Source organism: Quercus lobata, chromosome 1 (genome assembly GCF_001633185.2).
Source record: "Quercus lobata isolate SW786 chromosome 1, ValleyOak3.0 Primary Assembly, whole genome shotgun sequence".
In the NCBI taxonomy this organism is placed as follows: Eukaryota; Viridiplantae; Streptophyta; class Magnoliopsida; order Fagales; family Fagaceae; genus Quercus; species Quercus lobata.
The window spans coordinates 23767378-23782733 of NC_044904.1; the positions used below are offsets into that span (position 1 = coordinate 23767378).

The 15356-nt window shown below is 32.5% G+C and overlaps 2 protein-coding genes across 3 annotated transcripts; both read left to right on the forward strand.

Moving 5' to 3' along the window:
• The first annotated feature begins 3171 nt into the window (after positions 1 to 3171).
• On the forward strand, positions 3172 to 8320 carry LOC115984097 (KH domain-containing protein At3g08620-like). Its single transcript, XM_031107003.1, has 7 exons — positions 3172 to 3734; positions 3852 to 3940; positions 4453 to 4604; positions 6571 to 6687; positions 6936 to 7052; positions 7164 to 7307; positions 7865 to 8320. Exons 1-7 carry the CDS (start codon positions 3655 to 3657, stop codon positions 8009 to 8011), a joined length of 846 nt encoding a protein of 281 aa, XP_030962863.1. The 5' UTR covers positions 3172 to 3654; the 3' UTR covers positions 8012 to 8320.
• Positions 8321 to 10423: 2103 nt separating this feature from the next.
• LOC115984078 (putative B3 domain-containing protein At5g58280) lies at positions 10424 to 14470 on the forward strand. 2 transcript variants are annotated; one of them, XM_031106983.1, is made up of 8 exons: positions 10424 to 10620; positions 10878 to 10967; positions 11141 to 11206; positions 11302 to 11397; positions 11787 to 11848; positions 11930 to 12089; positions 12218 to 12424; positions 13710 to 14470. In XM_031106983.1, the coding sequence occupies exons 2-8, from the start codon at positions 10890 to 10892 to the stop codon at positions 14142 to 14144; spliced, it is 1104 nt and encodes a 367-aa protein (XP_030962843.1). In that variant the 5' UTR covers positions 10424 to 10620; positions 10878 to 10889; the 3' UTR covers positions 14145 to 14470. The 2 variants fall into 2 exon arrangements, with proteins under 2 accessions (XP_030962843.1, XP_030962835.1); XM_031106975.1 differs by having other exon boundaries at positions 10425 to 10620; positions 10859 to 10967.
• The last annotated feature ends 886 nt before the right edge of the window (positions 14471 to 15356 follow it).

Here is a 15356-nt window from a genome sequence, read left to right on the forward strand (position 1 = left end):
ACAAACTAAAAGACAAGAAAATCATTTGTTTTTGGATGAAATTATATTTATTAAATTTTTTCGTACAAATAGAAAATATAATTTTAAAACCCGTTAAATAAGCTTGAATATATAAACTATATATATTTTTCTTTAGTGGACTTTATTATTTTTACTTTTTAATTTAAGGGTTTGTATTTAGTTAGAACTCTAGTTTCCTATTTTGCAGGAAAAAAAGAAAGAAATATAAATTTTTTTTTTTTAGAGTTTCAACCTATAACGTTTGCTCATGATGATAGTTCTTTATCATCAAACCAAGACACCAATTAATTTTTGGTGTAGACAATGATTAAACCTTAGATCTCTTATTCAATTATCATAGACTTTACTAATTAAGCTAACTGGAATCCACAAAGAGATATAGATTTGATTCGATAGTTGGGGAAAAAAGAATATTTAAAAAGATTAGAGATAAACTTTTTTTTGTTTTAGAATTAGATTAAGATTAGAGATAAACTAAAGAGCTTGATTGTGACTTGTGAGTGTATTTGAAAAAATAACTATTAAAAAATAAATTATGTTTTTAGCAAATTTAGGTAAAAATAAGAAGTAAATATGTGCTAAATTTAAAAGGGTCAAGATTAATGTATGTCTAGTGTATACAAAACCATCAATTTTAAGAAATTTTTTATAAAAAATTGGTAAAAAAATTAGTTATCTTTTTCATTTTCTCATAAAAAGTCCCTTAAAATATTTATTAATATATGAGCAAAACTCAATCAAAAAAGTAAAAATATAGTTCTAGATTCTAGACTTTCATAACATAGGGTGTTTGAAAAAGAATAGCACAATCTTTAATCAAACGAAAATCACGTTTTAGGTGGTGGAGTTTGTTTTATTGTCCCCTTCTATTCACGTTTAAATAATAATAATAAAAACAAACTTTTTTTTTTTTTTTTAACCTTAATAATTACCTTTTTTACTGAACCAAAAAGTGAAATATTAAAAAAAGATATGAAAAAAAAAAAAACGTGGGTGTCTTAAATGATTGTGACAAAAACTTGAATAGAGAAAAGTAATGAGGATCCTCTAGTTGTGGAGTAACGTAGTCCGTAATACCCTTTCTGGGGATGCGAATATTCAGAACCCGACGAGCTGATGCGAGCAAAGGCTCCCCCCGCCAATCCCAATGTACCAACACCATGCATCCACCTCCCCTAGGGAGCGTGAATTACCGACCCCACTTTTGTTAATGCATTAACATACTTTTAAACTGCTCTCATTAGTCATTACATTATAAAAATAACAAGACTAAATTATAAAAATAATATGTTAAGTTGCAAATTACACCCAGAAATTTTGAGAGCATTTTGATTTTATCCTTGAAGTTCTATTTGATTTGCATAAGCAGTTTATATATTCATATTTTTCTGTTAAGTGTCATATAAACTTGTCACACATGTTTAGTTTCATTCAATAAAGTGATATTACGTCATTTTTATCATGTCATGTCATTTTCAATTTTCAATTTATTTTTTTAGGCTACAAAAATGATGTGACATTATTTTATTGGACAAATTAAACACGCGTGACAAGTTTATGTGACACTTAATGAAAAATATGGATAGAAAGGTTGCTGATGCAAATAGAATAGTTAAATTTTAGGGATGCAATTTACAATTTAGCCAAAATAATAATTAAACTTTTAAATTAAAAATGGCTCGATTCATTATAAAATTGACTTGACTTATGTTAGGTTCATTTTAGTGTTTATTAATTATGTGCCAAAAGTTTTGTTGTAATCGTAACAATTTTAATGTATTTATTTTATTTGAATTGTAATTGCAATTGGGTTGCGTGTAAAATTAGAAGATGTCAGAAGTTTTTGTTCGGTATGACGTACAAAGAAGTCCGCCTCACGTTCGCTTGAGGTCGAACTCATCAATGCAGACTTCTAGAGGAGTTCACATGACCTTCGCTTGACAGTTGGATCGACCGAAACCTTTGCAAAAAGCCACCAACCTAGGTTCTACCTCACCCATTTAATATTGTATCCATTTAATATCACTGAGAGGTTATTGTTCCATACCCCAATATCAAAAAGAGTGCTACTACAGAGTACAAATTTTCAAAAGATTATTAGAATCAATTGGAGGTTTTGGTTGTGATCATGATTGTGCCATTCATGGAGCATTTATATAAGTGAGAAGTTTAGAAGTTTTGGAGTAGGAGAAGGTTTATCTTGTAAGTTGGTTTACAGGTTATACCGTTGTAAAGTCTAGGTAAATGTTTTACTTAGATTGTAATAACTTTTCTTGCTATAATGAATTGTTCTATTTAGGAGGATTTTCTCCCATTTTATTTATTTATTTTGGAATAGTTGTTCTATTGGTTTTTCCTAAATTACCATATTGTGTGTTATTTATTTATTTCATTGATGTTTATTTAGTTTTGCACCATATTAGTTAATTCCATAATTGGGATCTAAATTGACTTGCCAATTGCATTATAAAATTATATATTAACATATGTACTTCGTTGAATACAAATCCTTTATCTTAATTTTATTTTATATTTTATATTTCACCAATCATGATTTATCATATACTATTTTTACTTTTTAGTATAAAAAATCAAAGTTTATTTATTTTTTTTTTAAAACCCTAGGTACATGACATATTATAATTTGTATAATATAAAGTGAAATACAAAAAAAAAAAAATGCAAATTTGCATCCAGGGTTTACCACTCATTCAATACTTCATAGAAAAAATTAATGGGTATCCTTAGAATATTTATTAATGGATTATTTAATGAAAATTTTGATACTAGTTTCATAGAAAAATATAAAAGCTATAAAAAAAAAGTTCAATTACATTTTTATTTTTCCAAAAGAAAGTTTCTAAATATTTTATAAAACAATATTTTAAGGTTACCCATTAACCTTTTTTTTCTATTATAAATCGCCAACCTTGTCCATATTTCACTGTCTCATTACTAAGTAGTAGGGCTGCTAGCATGAATAATAAGTTGGACCATGATTGAAACCGTATCTCCACGCGCTGAAGAAGAGAGTGTACATCATTTGCGCTGTTGCTGTCAGTGTCAACTGTCAACGTGGCAATTCAAAAATCTCATAGCAATCTCACACACAACACTACCTAATGACATTGAATCAATGAGCAACAAAACCCTCTCTCTCTCTCTCTATGCTTGTGCCTTTCTTTGCTTTGCCTTGCCTCACCACCACCACCGCCTCACGTTTCTCTCTCTCTCTTTCTCTCTCTCTCTTTCTCACACCTACACACAAGTACACAAAACAAGCACCTTTGGAAAATTTTCAAACACACCGACCCCAAAACACAAAAACCATTTAAACCCTCCCCTATTTAAAACCCCACCATTTCTACTGCATTAAGAAAATCATTACAATAAGAAAAGAGAGAAAAAATAACCCTTATTTGTTGTACCCTCATCAATAATATTTTTAGTCTTCGTTGTATCCCTTATCTTCTTTCTACTTCTTCCCCAATATTTACTACTATTTATTTCAGAATGGTTCGGTTTCGTTGACAAACCTTTGGAGTTTGCTGTGCACATCTCATCTCTACAATCAAAGATTGTCTCTTTTTCTCTATTTTTTCATCTGGGGTTGCGTATATTATTGTTAAATTCATGTCAGGTTTATACACACACAATTTCTCGCCTGCAAGAACTGTGTCTCCACATATAAGAAGTGCCTCGGATGTGGACAGGCAAGCAATTAAAGTTCACAACTTTATAAGAATTTTTGGTTTTCGTGTTCACTTTCTAACACCCTTTTAATCTGTGGATGTTTATGTTTATGTATCGTATGTTGTTGTGTTTTCCAGTCAGTACTTGGCAGAGCTGTTAGCAGAGTACCAGAAACTTGTACCCTTCGTGCAAGTCCTTCCTATTTGTAGCCGACTCTTGAATCAAGGTTGGTTTTTTCGGATCCAAGTTTATCTTGGTTCATGTTAGATTATCTGATCCTTCTAAGAAGGCTTTGTGATACTTGGCAGCAAAAATCACAATTAATATAAATCCATGGAATTCAACTTCTTTGTTAGGAAGACCAAATTGAATACTTGAATCTATTATCTATGTATTGCTTAAAACATAAATAAGAGGACTACATGTTTTTACTGTTCTTAAGGTCCAACTCTTATTGCTTGTTTGACAAAATTCTCTTGAGAGATTAAAAAACATGCTTACTTTGGGTAATGTTGTCTACCACATCTTTAAAATGGGATTTGGAAACAAATGTGGTGGCTCTCCTACAAAATTGATCAGAGTTGATTTAATCAAATGGTCTATGTTAGTTTGATTGTACTGCAGTCGTTTATAATATTATGATGTAAGGGCAATAGTTTGCTTTTCAATTTTCGCAGGGATATGTTCTACATAGTGAAAAAGAGAAATCTTTAATTTCTGTATATTTGTATGTGACAGAGATATTACGGGTTTCTGGAATGATCCCCAATCATGGGCTTAGTGACTTTGACAGACTGCAGCGTGGAAGCCCTAGCCCTATGGCTTCATTTGACATGATGGCAAATAATAGAGGAACAGGCTTCAATGGTTGGAATGGCCTGCCACATGATGTAAGTAATTGCAACTTTGTCAAATCTCAGAATAGCACCTTCAGTCTACTTCTCCGGTCTTCGGTTTTTACATTCTTCTTCCATCCAACTATAATATATGGATACTATTCTTTCCAATTGTATTCAGAGAATATGATCAAATATGTCTAGCCATACAAAATTTATTCATGCCATGCTTAGAAACATGACATTCTTGGATTACGAAAATAGAACTCGTATAAAGGGCATTGTATGATTTAGTGTATTTGGATTGGCTTATTTGCTGAAAGTGGGTAAACAAAAAGCTAGGCTTTAAAAAGCTGTGCATAAACAAATAAGCTAAATAATCTCCAGAAAAAGCTAAACCAAATGCACGCAACATAACCAATTAGAGATGATGTCAATGTGGTGCACTTCTTAATTCAAGCCAGAAGTGTTGGCTGTATATTAGATTACACTTGGTTCAGAAGGCCATTTTGCTGCATGTTTCTGCTTCCTATCATCAACCTATTGCATTGGCAGTTCAACAATGTTTAAATTTGGTTTATGAATATCTGGTTTTTGCCCCATTTAATAATTACAATAAGTTCATAGGGTAGTGCTGATGCATTGCCAATAGTTCAAAGTTAATTATGGGAGGTATGCATCTCGTATTGCATATATAAGCTGCCTATTAGTATATCATATGATTCCCTCTGTTTTGCTTCATATCTTCTTATGAAAGTATATGAGAAATAGATGAGGAGAACATGCCCCGGAATGTGGAAAGTAGTGTTTGATTTGTAAATGGCATTGGTTGTGTTCAGGTGGCCATTCGTGCCAGAACAATATTTCATAATTTAGACTGAAATATGAAAAAAAAAAAATGATGCTAAATCTCTTGCACTAATAACAAGTAACCGTACCTTAAGCTGTGTCATTTATCGTGATCCTTAGTGCCGATTTACGTGTACCAGATGGTGCATGCTTCTCTGATTTTAGTGAAAATTTTACTTATTAAAAAAAAAAAGCTTCTCTGATATTAGCGAAAAATTTAAGAGGAGTTTATTACTAGTTGTCCAAAAATACTAGCCAACAAGCTATAGCTCAAATGACACCTGCTTTTTCATAAAGAAATGCGTGGAGGTTGAAGTTGTGGGTTCAAAATCCGTAGGGTGTTTGCGTAACTTGCCAATTGAAAATACTAGCCATGGAATGAACTAATGTTTGACATCCTATGTAATATGCTCCATGCATTTCAGTTTACCTTAAGCTAAGATAATTATTCCTTAATGCCATACCCCCCCTGCCCAGGTTCTCCCTTCTACCTTCAGGTTAAGACAGTTTATTCAGACCCTAAATAATTTACAAGATGCATGCATTCTCAGTACTTAGGTCCAAATGGTATGCAGGTGTAGGTATTAATGGGGATATGAGGGAGAATTTCATAGAATTCAATGCATGGGGAATTTCTTACGAGAAGCTTACTTGTGTTGGGGTCCATCAAATGTTGCAAGTGGAATTGTTTAAAAATCTGCAAATCTATTTAGTACTTGAACATTGCTAGGGATAATTTAATAAGAACTGTAACAAGTTCTGTTAAATGTTCAATAGCACCTTGAAGAGTTGGACTCTCGATTGAACTTGAATCAAAATGCATGGTATATGCCATTAGATCAGTAGGCAATGTGTATCATCAATTCCTTAATAATAATGCCAAAATGATTATCAACTTCTAGTTTTGTTAGATGTTCAATTTTTTTCCCCTATTGCTTGTCTATTCCCATGAACTGCCTCACAAGTTGAATATATGTATTTTAAAATTATGTGTTTTCTGTTTTAATTTAACTTACTGCTCGTCATTCAGAGTAGGTAGAACTTGACTTCTCTATTCCTTTCAAATTTCAATATTTCTCTGCTTTAATTTTCCTTTTTTCCCTAGTTTTTTTGAACTCAGTGAGTGTCATTCTTGTTATAGTACTAAGATCTTTAGTTCATTATGTAACAGCGGTTAGGAGGACCACAAGGGATGAATATGGACTGGCAAGTGGCACCAGCAAGTCCAAGTTCCTATATTGTCAAGAAGGTTTTGCGCTTGGAGATTCCTGTTTATAGCTATCCGAATGTAAGCAATATACGAATGCATATGTGATATTGATGTCTAAATTCCTTTATTTTCAATGAATGCTTTGAATGTTAAGAAATTATATCTATATATGTTCACTGGACATTTGTTACATATTGTGAGGTTAAAGGGTACTAAAATTATTCCCCTCAAACACCACCCCCACCACCCCCCCCCCCCCCACCAAAAAAAAAAAAAAAACACCAAAAATAAAAGTTTGGGTGGTAACATCCTTCAATATGTTTCAGTTTAACTTTGTTGGGCGGTTGCTGGGCCCTAGAGGCAATTCACTGAAGCGGGTGGAAGCTTCTACAGGTTGCCGAGTGTTTATTAGAGGAAAAGGTTCAATAAAAGACCCAGATAAGGTACTAACTCAACACAGCCTTAATTCCAGCTAGGCCATTTTTATGTTTATCTCAAAATTTAGTTATTAGTGACTCTTTCGTAAATCTCCTTTGCTGTTTTCTACTCTTAAGGAGGAGTCATTGAGGGGAAGACCAGGTTATGAGCATCTGAATGATCCGCTACACATTTTAATTGAGGCTGAATTACCTGCCAATGTCATTGATATGCGGTTGAGACAAGCACAAGAAATCTTAGAAGAACTTCTTAAGCCAGTGGTATCATTTTCAGTCTCATTCCTTCTAGAGTGTTTAAATACTATAGAAGCATAGTGCATTTTTCCTGAACAAACTTAGTTTTTGTTTATTGCACATGGTCAGTTGAATGTTTTTAGTCTGACATTTTCAGAAATTTGCTATAATGTTTTTACTTTTCTTCATCACATTTGGAATGCAATTTAAAAAAGATGAAATTAGGAATTATTGCCTTTTGGAATACAACCAGTTTGTGGTTCCTCCTGGAAGACCTTGTGGCAATGTTAGATCCTCACTATTATTTTCTTTCACTCTTAAATTCTGGCTTTACTCTTTGTTCATTATATCACACTAATAATCAAGTTACTCTTTTCTGCCCCCTACATTTTTTACGTAGTCAATCCAAACTCTGAAGTCAAATGGTATAAAGTGAGATATCATTTAAATTAGCTTATTCTGGATGGAGTAGGGAATAATTCCTACTCATGCATGTGTCCTTTGCTAATATTTCTTGTTCTAGCATGATTATAATGTCTCTTTTATATACTCAGGACTTTTATTTCCCTATCTTTGCCATGCAGGATGAGTCACAAGATATTCTTAAGAGGCAACAGTTGAGGGAACTGGCTATGCTAAATTCCAATTTTAGAGAAGAGAGCCCTCAACCGCATGGTACCATCTCTCCTTTCACTTCCAATGGAATGAAACGAGCTAAAACGGGACAATAGTAATTTATTTAGTTCAATCTTCTATTTTGTTCATCTATTATGCAGTCCAAGATATTCTTGCCAATTCATGGCCCTTGATGTATTTCAATTCTGTATAGCTACAAAGAGAGGGCCTTTGCTGATATTTCTGAAACATCATAGATGGAGCATTTTTCAGTGACATAAATTTTAACAGGGGGAGGAAAGAGAAATTCTTTTATCATAGCTTTTGTCACTGTTGTTGCATGCACTTGTAACAGACCTTAAATGTACATGTTTGTACTTGAACCCTAACCCCCCTTAAAAAAGGCTTTTATACTTTATGTTTGACAAGTTTGGGATATCAGTGGTGTAATATGTGATCTTTGGGAGTTAGGAAGGCCTCTGGCAGAGGCAATCCACCCCCTTCGTGGTTCCATGTTGCGGGTTGGACCGGCCTCCTACTCCCCAAAAATAAAAAGAAGTGATTTGTTTTAACTTCTGTGAATAATAGTCGGTAGGTTTTAATTAATTTAATTAGTAAAATATCTGATAGTTGAATAAAAGATCTAAGTTTAATTCTCATCTACACCAAAAATTGATTGATGTATTGGTTTGATGATACAGAACATAATTATCAGAAAAATCTTTGGTAGTTGAATAAAAGATCTAAGTTCAATTCTCACCTACACCAAAAATTGATTGATATATTGGTTTGATGATACAGAACATAATTATCAGAAGTGGATGTTATTATAAAAAAATAAAAAAAAATTATGTGCATGCATATAAAAAATTATTTATTTATTTTTTTGTTAATGAATGGCATTTGTTCATGCTATCTTTGGTTGGTAGGTAGGAATTTATGGTGAGAATTTAACATTTTCAAATTTCAAGGATGACTAAAATTATGAATCATGAATGTTCTATTTGACTAACATGGTGAGAATTTAGAATTTTCAGAATATATCACTTCCTACCATTTATGAGACTTTATGAGATTCTAAAGTTCTCACTAAAAGTTACGTACTTTAATTTCACATTTTTTTTCACTTAATTAGATTCTTTATCAAGTCTCACCTATGACCTACCTTGGTAGCGATATAGTTGGTTTTTTCTTTATCAACTTTACATTAATGTTCGATTGGTCGGCAGTCGGCACTAGCAACATATAAATCTTCAGTCTATTTTTGTCAGCTAGATTCCAAGTATTAGTACGTGACAAAATGTTATTGTTAGAGCATTATAGTCTTCTAGGTGAACTAGGCAATTTTTTATTGAAACTTTACTTTTCAATTTTAGTCTGTCCATTTTTAAGATGCATCTCCAACTCAATTCAAGTCAAATTCAAGACCCACCCAACCCATATGCCAAGTCTTTACTTTAAATTAAATTTTTATGGACTTATTTTCAATGTATATTTGCCTCTTAAAGTAATTAATATTTCATAAATATATTTTTATAAGTAGTGGAGGGGGGAGAGCGCCGGGTTTGAGAGATACCATCAAAGATTATTATTATCATTGTGCTATTATTTGAATGTCAAATTTTTTATATTCTTCTTTTAAAAAAATACTAATGACATTACTTGTCATTCATATAACGTGCGTGTTACATTTCATATTTATTGTATAATAATAAATAAGTGTGCCAGTTTTTTTTTCTTCTTAAATGAAATTATTGGACTAGTAAACTATTACAAGAAATAATATAATTTAAAATTAAGGAGTTATGTATTATTAAATTTTATTTTTAGTTTTTATATATTTGTATGGTAAGAAATATAAAAATAAATGTAGAATAGTAGGTCAAAAAAATCTAATTTATATTAAGTAGATTTGATTGTTAAAACTAGGTAAAAGTTGTAAGAATAACGAGTTAACATCTCCTTCGTGTCTGTTTGGCATCATCTTTTTTGCTTTTAAATTTTATGTATAGTATTTTAAAATCTTAAATTTTCAAAGAACAAATATAATTTAGCACACATTCAACAAACATTTTTTTATAGCAAAAAGCTAGATAAAATGTTTCTAAACGAACATATATAGTCTGTTCAATAGCCTTGCTAATTAAATTTCTATTTTCATAGAAACATCTAAAATTTAAATTCTCTCCAACTATAGTGGTTTGACCAAGCCAAAACAGCCAAATAGCATTTTTTCGCAAATTATGTTGGAATCTACTACTGTTTCAAAAATATGTAGAGATCTACCACTTTTTGGGTACTCGAGTTTGTTGAAATATTTTTATAGTACTCGAGTTTAATAAAAAATTTTCAAAACTTTTCAGAGTATATTTTTTCAAAAAAACTCGAGTTTTATAACAAACTCGAGTTTTAAAAAAAGTGATATATCCCTAGATATTTTCATTTCAAAACAGTAATAGATTGCTAATTTTTTTGCTAAATAGTAGTAGTTTTTGCCCGTCTAACCCATTTTTTATGTGTTCAATGGCATCAAGACCCAAACAGACCCGGCCCGACACGACAGGTCCGACATAGGATGTGTCAAAAGGGTTCAAAGCAGTAATTCAAAATTCAAACGCCCGCCTTGTTCTCTCACATTCTCAGTCTCACACTCACTGGGTTTGAGCCAAAGAGCTCAAAACTCACTAGGAACCTTTTATCTCTATCCTTTTGCTGCTTATTCCAGGTCAGTTTTCTTCACTTTATAAATACGTGTGTGTGTGTGTGTGTGTGTGTGTGAGATGTTTAAGGATTTAGATTATTTTACATTATGATTCTGCGGCCTTTCAAAATAACCCAACTTTTTTTTTCTTTGCGCTTTTGCAATTGCTTTCCATGTAATAGATTTTCAAAAGACAACATTTTTTCTTGTATGTGTTTCCCAAGGATTTAAAAAAAAAAAAAAAAAAAATCTTTTATTGAAGGTCTGGTCTTTGTGAACACTCGCTAGCAAACATGGCAAAGACTTGCATCGATAACTCGTATGAAGCACTTCGCAACCAACGACTTGAACTCAACAAAAAGAAATTTGAGGTCCACCCCGTTTCCTATCTCTTTTTACCAGTAATGATTTGATAATTTGATTGATATGATATGACTACCAAACTTGTGATAAGATAAGACCCTGCATTTCTTTTTCAAATACAACAACAACCCATCTTTAAAGTTCTAGTATAAGTCACTTTTTACCTTTTTTTTTTTTGAAGGATTTGGGAATTTTAAAGATTTCAAAAAGTTTGGGTGAGCTAACCAATTCTGAGAAAAAGTCCCAGGTAAATTTGACTTCTTTTTTCAGCAAAAAGATTGAATCTTGTTTATTTATCTTTGGTTACATTCCTGTATCACTTTTTTTTATTTAATGGTGCAGCAACGTCTTCCAAAACTGAGATCGAAGACTACTATTGTATCAGAACCAAGGCGCTCTTCCCGTGCACGTAATCCAGTTTCTTCATATCGCGATAATGTGAGTAATAATAATGTTTTATGCGATCAAGAGTGAGATTTTTATATCAAGAGACTAGATGGAAATTGGAAAAGATATAGTGGGGTGCGGGGATGTAACTTGTTACTGCTCTTATAGTACACTTTGTTTTATGACACCAATGATAAATGTTGAACAATGGCACTCATTATCAAACACTTGACAATAGATATGATAATGGGCTCTATAATGGGGCTAACACAATCTAACAATTTTATTTGATGTTTGACTTTATAATTATAGGTTACACTGTACCCACTCCCACTTTTCTCTTATGGATTTCTGAGTGTCTTAATCTAACCAAACATATTATTAAGAAAAGGACCTTTCTATGTCAATCTGAGAAAAGGACCTTTCTATGTCAATTACAGATTGACATAGGCATTACACATGTGCGGAAGAGGTCGAGGTCAAGGTCAACGCCATATGGAAGGTGGGTTTCATTATTTTGTAGAACTAATCTTACTACTCTAGATTCCCTGAATATGTTGGTAATAATGTTGTGGGATTTCAGCTATCTTGCAAGGCCAATAGAGGAAGTCAAAGAAGCAACTCAAAGACAAAGACAACGTGCCTTGGAGGCTGCAGTGGAGCTCCAAAACAATCTTAAGTCTGAAAATCCATCTTTTGTCAAAACGATGGTTCGGTCTCATGTTTATAGTTGTTTTTGGTTGGTATGTTACGATGAAGGAATTGTTCATTTTTAAGATTATGGTCTTATCTTCATATCTTAACTATGCTATATTTAATTTATGGACCATATAATGCTTAGTTGAATGGTACATTTTGCTCTTATAATTAGGGCCTTCCTTCTAAATTTTGTGAAGATCATCTTCCAAAAACATTGTTTGATATGGTATTAGAGGATGAAAGTGGTGCGGAATATGAGGCTAAATACATTGGTGAAAGAACTGGGCTTAGTGGTGGCTGGAGAGCATTCGCATTGGAACACAAGTTGGATGATGGTGATGCACTGGTATTTGAATTGATTGAGCCTGCAAGGTTTAAGGTAGTCTTAAAAATCGTTGATGCACTTGTAAGGGTGACATGCTTGTATTTACCATTCATTAATCATTACCTGATTTGTATATATGAACAGCTCTGCAACACATTAATGAGGTAATGTGTTTAACACCACACCCCCCCCCCCCCCCCCCCCCCAACAAGCCACTACAAGGGGAAAAAATGAAGAAGGAAAAATAGGTAGCATATGTGCTCAATTAAGGCAATAACACATTGGGATAGTATTCATAAGTATCCAGATGAATGCTATAAATTATAAGCTTAAACTCTTTGGAGGTTTATGCCTACATGTGTGAGACAAAATGAGGTAGAAAATTGTGTTTTACTAATGATATAAGAAAATCCAAACTGCTACGTAACTAATTAATCAATAGCATGCCACATTATATGAGTCCTTAGTATATGTTTGAGGCATTTACCTTTTAGGACAAATCATCAACCTAGTGCTATTCTTTTACGTTGTCTTGCATCACCAAAGCAACTAGGAAGCACGAATGCTTCAAACTGTTAGCCATATCCTTACAGGACATGTATCTGATATGGATACCCTAGGAAGATAATTCTTTAACTCTTTTATTTCTCTCCCTCTTTCTTATTCACTCCCTATGAACCTAATATCATTTTATTTAGTAATTATACATATTTTATGCTTTTCAGCATCTGTTGTTTTTCTTTTAAACTAAAATTAGCATAACATGTACTTACAAAAGATTTAATTATTTAAATATTAATTAATTACAGTATTTATGCCATTCTGTATCCTAAATTTTTTAAGGATTAATGTATTACCGTTTTCTGTATGGGTGCATCCTAGCAACTTTAATTTCATTCTATCCTATGGATACTTTGGTGGAATACCATGGAGTTATTCTTGAACTCATCATAAGCTACAAATTTCCATCTAGAGTTGTGCTTTTACTGTAACTTTCTTTTTCTTTTTCATACATGTCATAATTAGGTAGATCCTGTCACTGTTTGATCCCAATTGTTTTCATGGTGGACAATGTCTGCACTAAATATGCATGAAGTGATATAAATGTATATAGGATCTTGATTGTTCCCATTCATTGTTTGTGCGAAGTATATTCAGAGTCGGCATTTCCCATTTCAGTTTTTTCCATTTTAAATTTCAAGTGAACATAATTATAAGTTGTGTAAGTGCAATTTCTGTGTTTGTTTTTGTGCTATATCATTCCATATTTATTCATTCACTTATTTTTGGCTATTTGGTTTAAAGACCAAATAATGAATATGTTGTATAACTAATGCAGATATACATAATTAAAGCATTTCCACTTTCAATTCAAGAAAAAATTGAGGTTACTGTGGACAAAGAAGAAATTGAGGATACTGTGGACAAAGAAGAAATTTCAGCTACTAAAAGGAAATCAAAGGCCAGCACGAAGCTTGACTTGCAACCAATTCAGACACGTAAGTCAAAGAAAGCTATGGTACACGTGAGTGATAACTTGGCAAGTCCTCAAAAGCTCCAACCAGAGAGTGAAACAGATAGTGGAGACAAATCACGAGATAAAAATCCAACTAAGAAGAATGGATGCGTTTCTCAAAATTTTCAAAAGAAAGGCCAATCAGTTGATAGTAGTGAATTAAAGAAGGTTAAAATAGATGAGAATAGTAATGGATGTGCTTTGCAGAAGCGGAGAAAGAAACCTGCTCCAAAGCTTCTACGAAGAAAAGCATATTAGGAGAGGTAAAATAAGCCTTCAATATTTTATTCTAGTATGCCAAGTCAAGAACTTCAACAAGTTAGGAGATTATATTATAATATTAACAAAAGAGTTGGCTTCTTTTTGCCTATTAATATGATGCCATGCTCTGAGTTTTGAGTCTTATTGTATTTTAACCTTGTCCTAGACTTTAAATTGACGATTAATGCTAATGTTGATGGAATCATGTTCTTAGCATACTATTTGAAAATTGCTTGAATGGAGTTAGAAAATGTGTAATTATATTGTTATCGAATGTTCAAAGACATATCAATAGTGGATCTTGTGTCTGCTTTTATGGTTTATTGCCGGAGTGGAAGTTCCCATCTTTTCCTCTCAACAAGGAGTCATATAATTTAAACTTTTATTCTTAACTGTTAATACTTAATAGTAGTGCATATAAGATAGTCCTAGTGGCTTTATAATCGCTGAGCTTGATCAAAAAAGTGATGGATTTATGATGACAGTGGCTTTATACTTTTATACTAAGCTTTCCTAGTTTCCTGAAGGCATGTGAAGGACAATGGGTTAATTCTGAGTTTGACAAGGAGGTATATTTTGCTCTCAGTTTGACACTTCGATGCGGACATCACATCTTAAACTTAATTCTGCACTTGGAGGTTGGAAATAATATTCTACCTTTTTGACTTGTCTGGTTTGTCCAATTCAGTCCCTAAATTCTTGAATATTTTTGTTTCTTTTTTATTTTTGATTTAACTTGAATATGCCATACTAGTAGTCCTTATTTTCAAATGAGATTTTTGTTTGCTTTTGCTTCACTTGATTTGGTTAACAATAAAACTAGAGGCCCAGAATGTTTCACAATATTGCTTGCAACTGCTAATATTGACTTGTTTGGATTGGTGAATAATAAAATGGTATCAATATTGGGTCAATGTAAGCATGTTTTTTTAATCTAAAAAGACATCAATGACAAATTAATAATATGTTTGGAGACAATGGCCTCTAGGAAAATGAAGGGCTAGCCTAGTTCATCTTACTCACCTCTAAAACAACTTTTGAACCTCTAAACTCTACGGTTCCAATAGATTAACTTACAGCAGAAGCCTTCTACCGCTTCAAAACTTCTAAACTCTCTACAATCACAATTGGAACCTCCAATTAACTTCAAGAATTCTTTGAAGGTTTTCTTCACAACAGCAAGTTTGTAGTGTTTGCTATGGCTTTAGC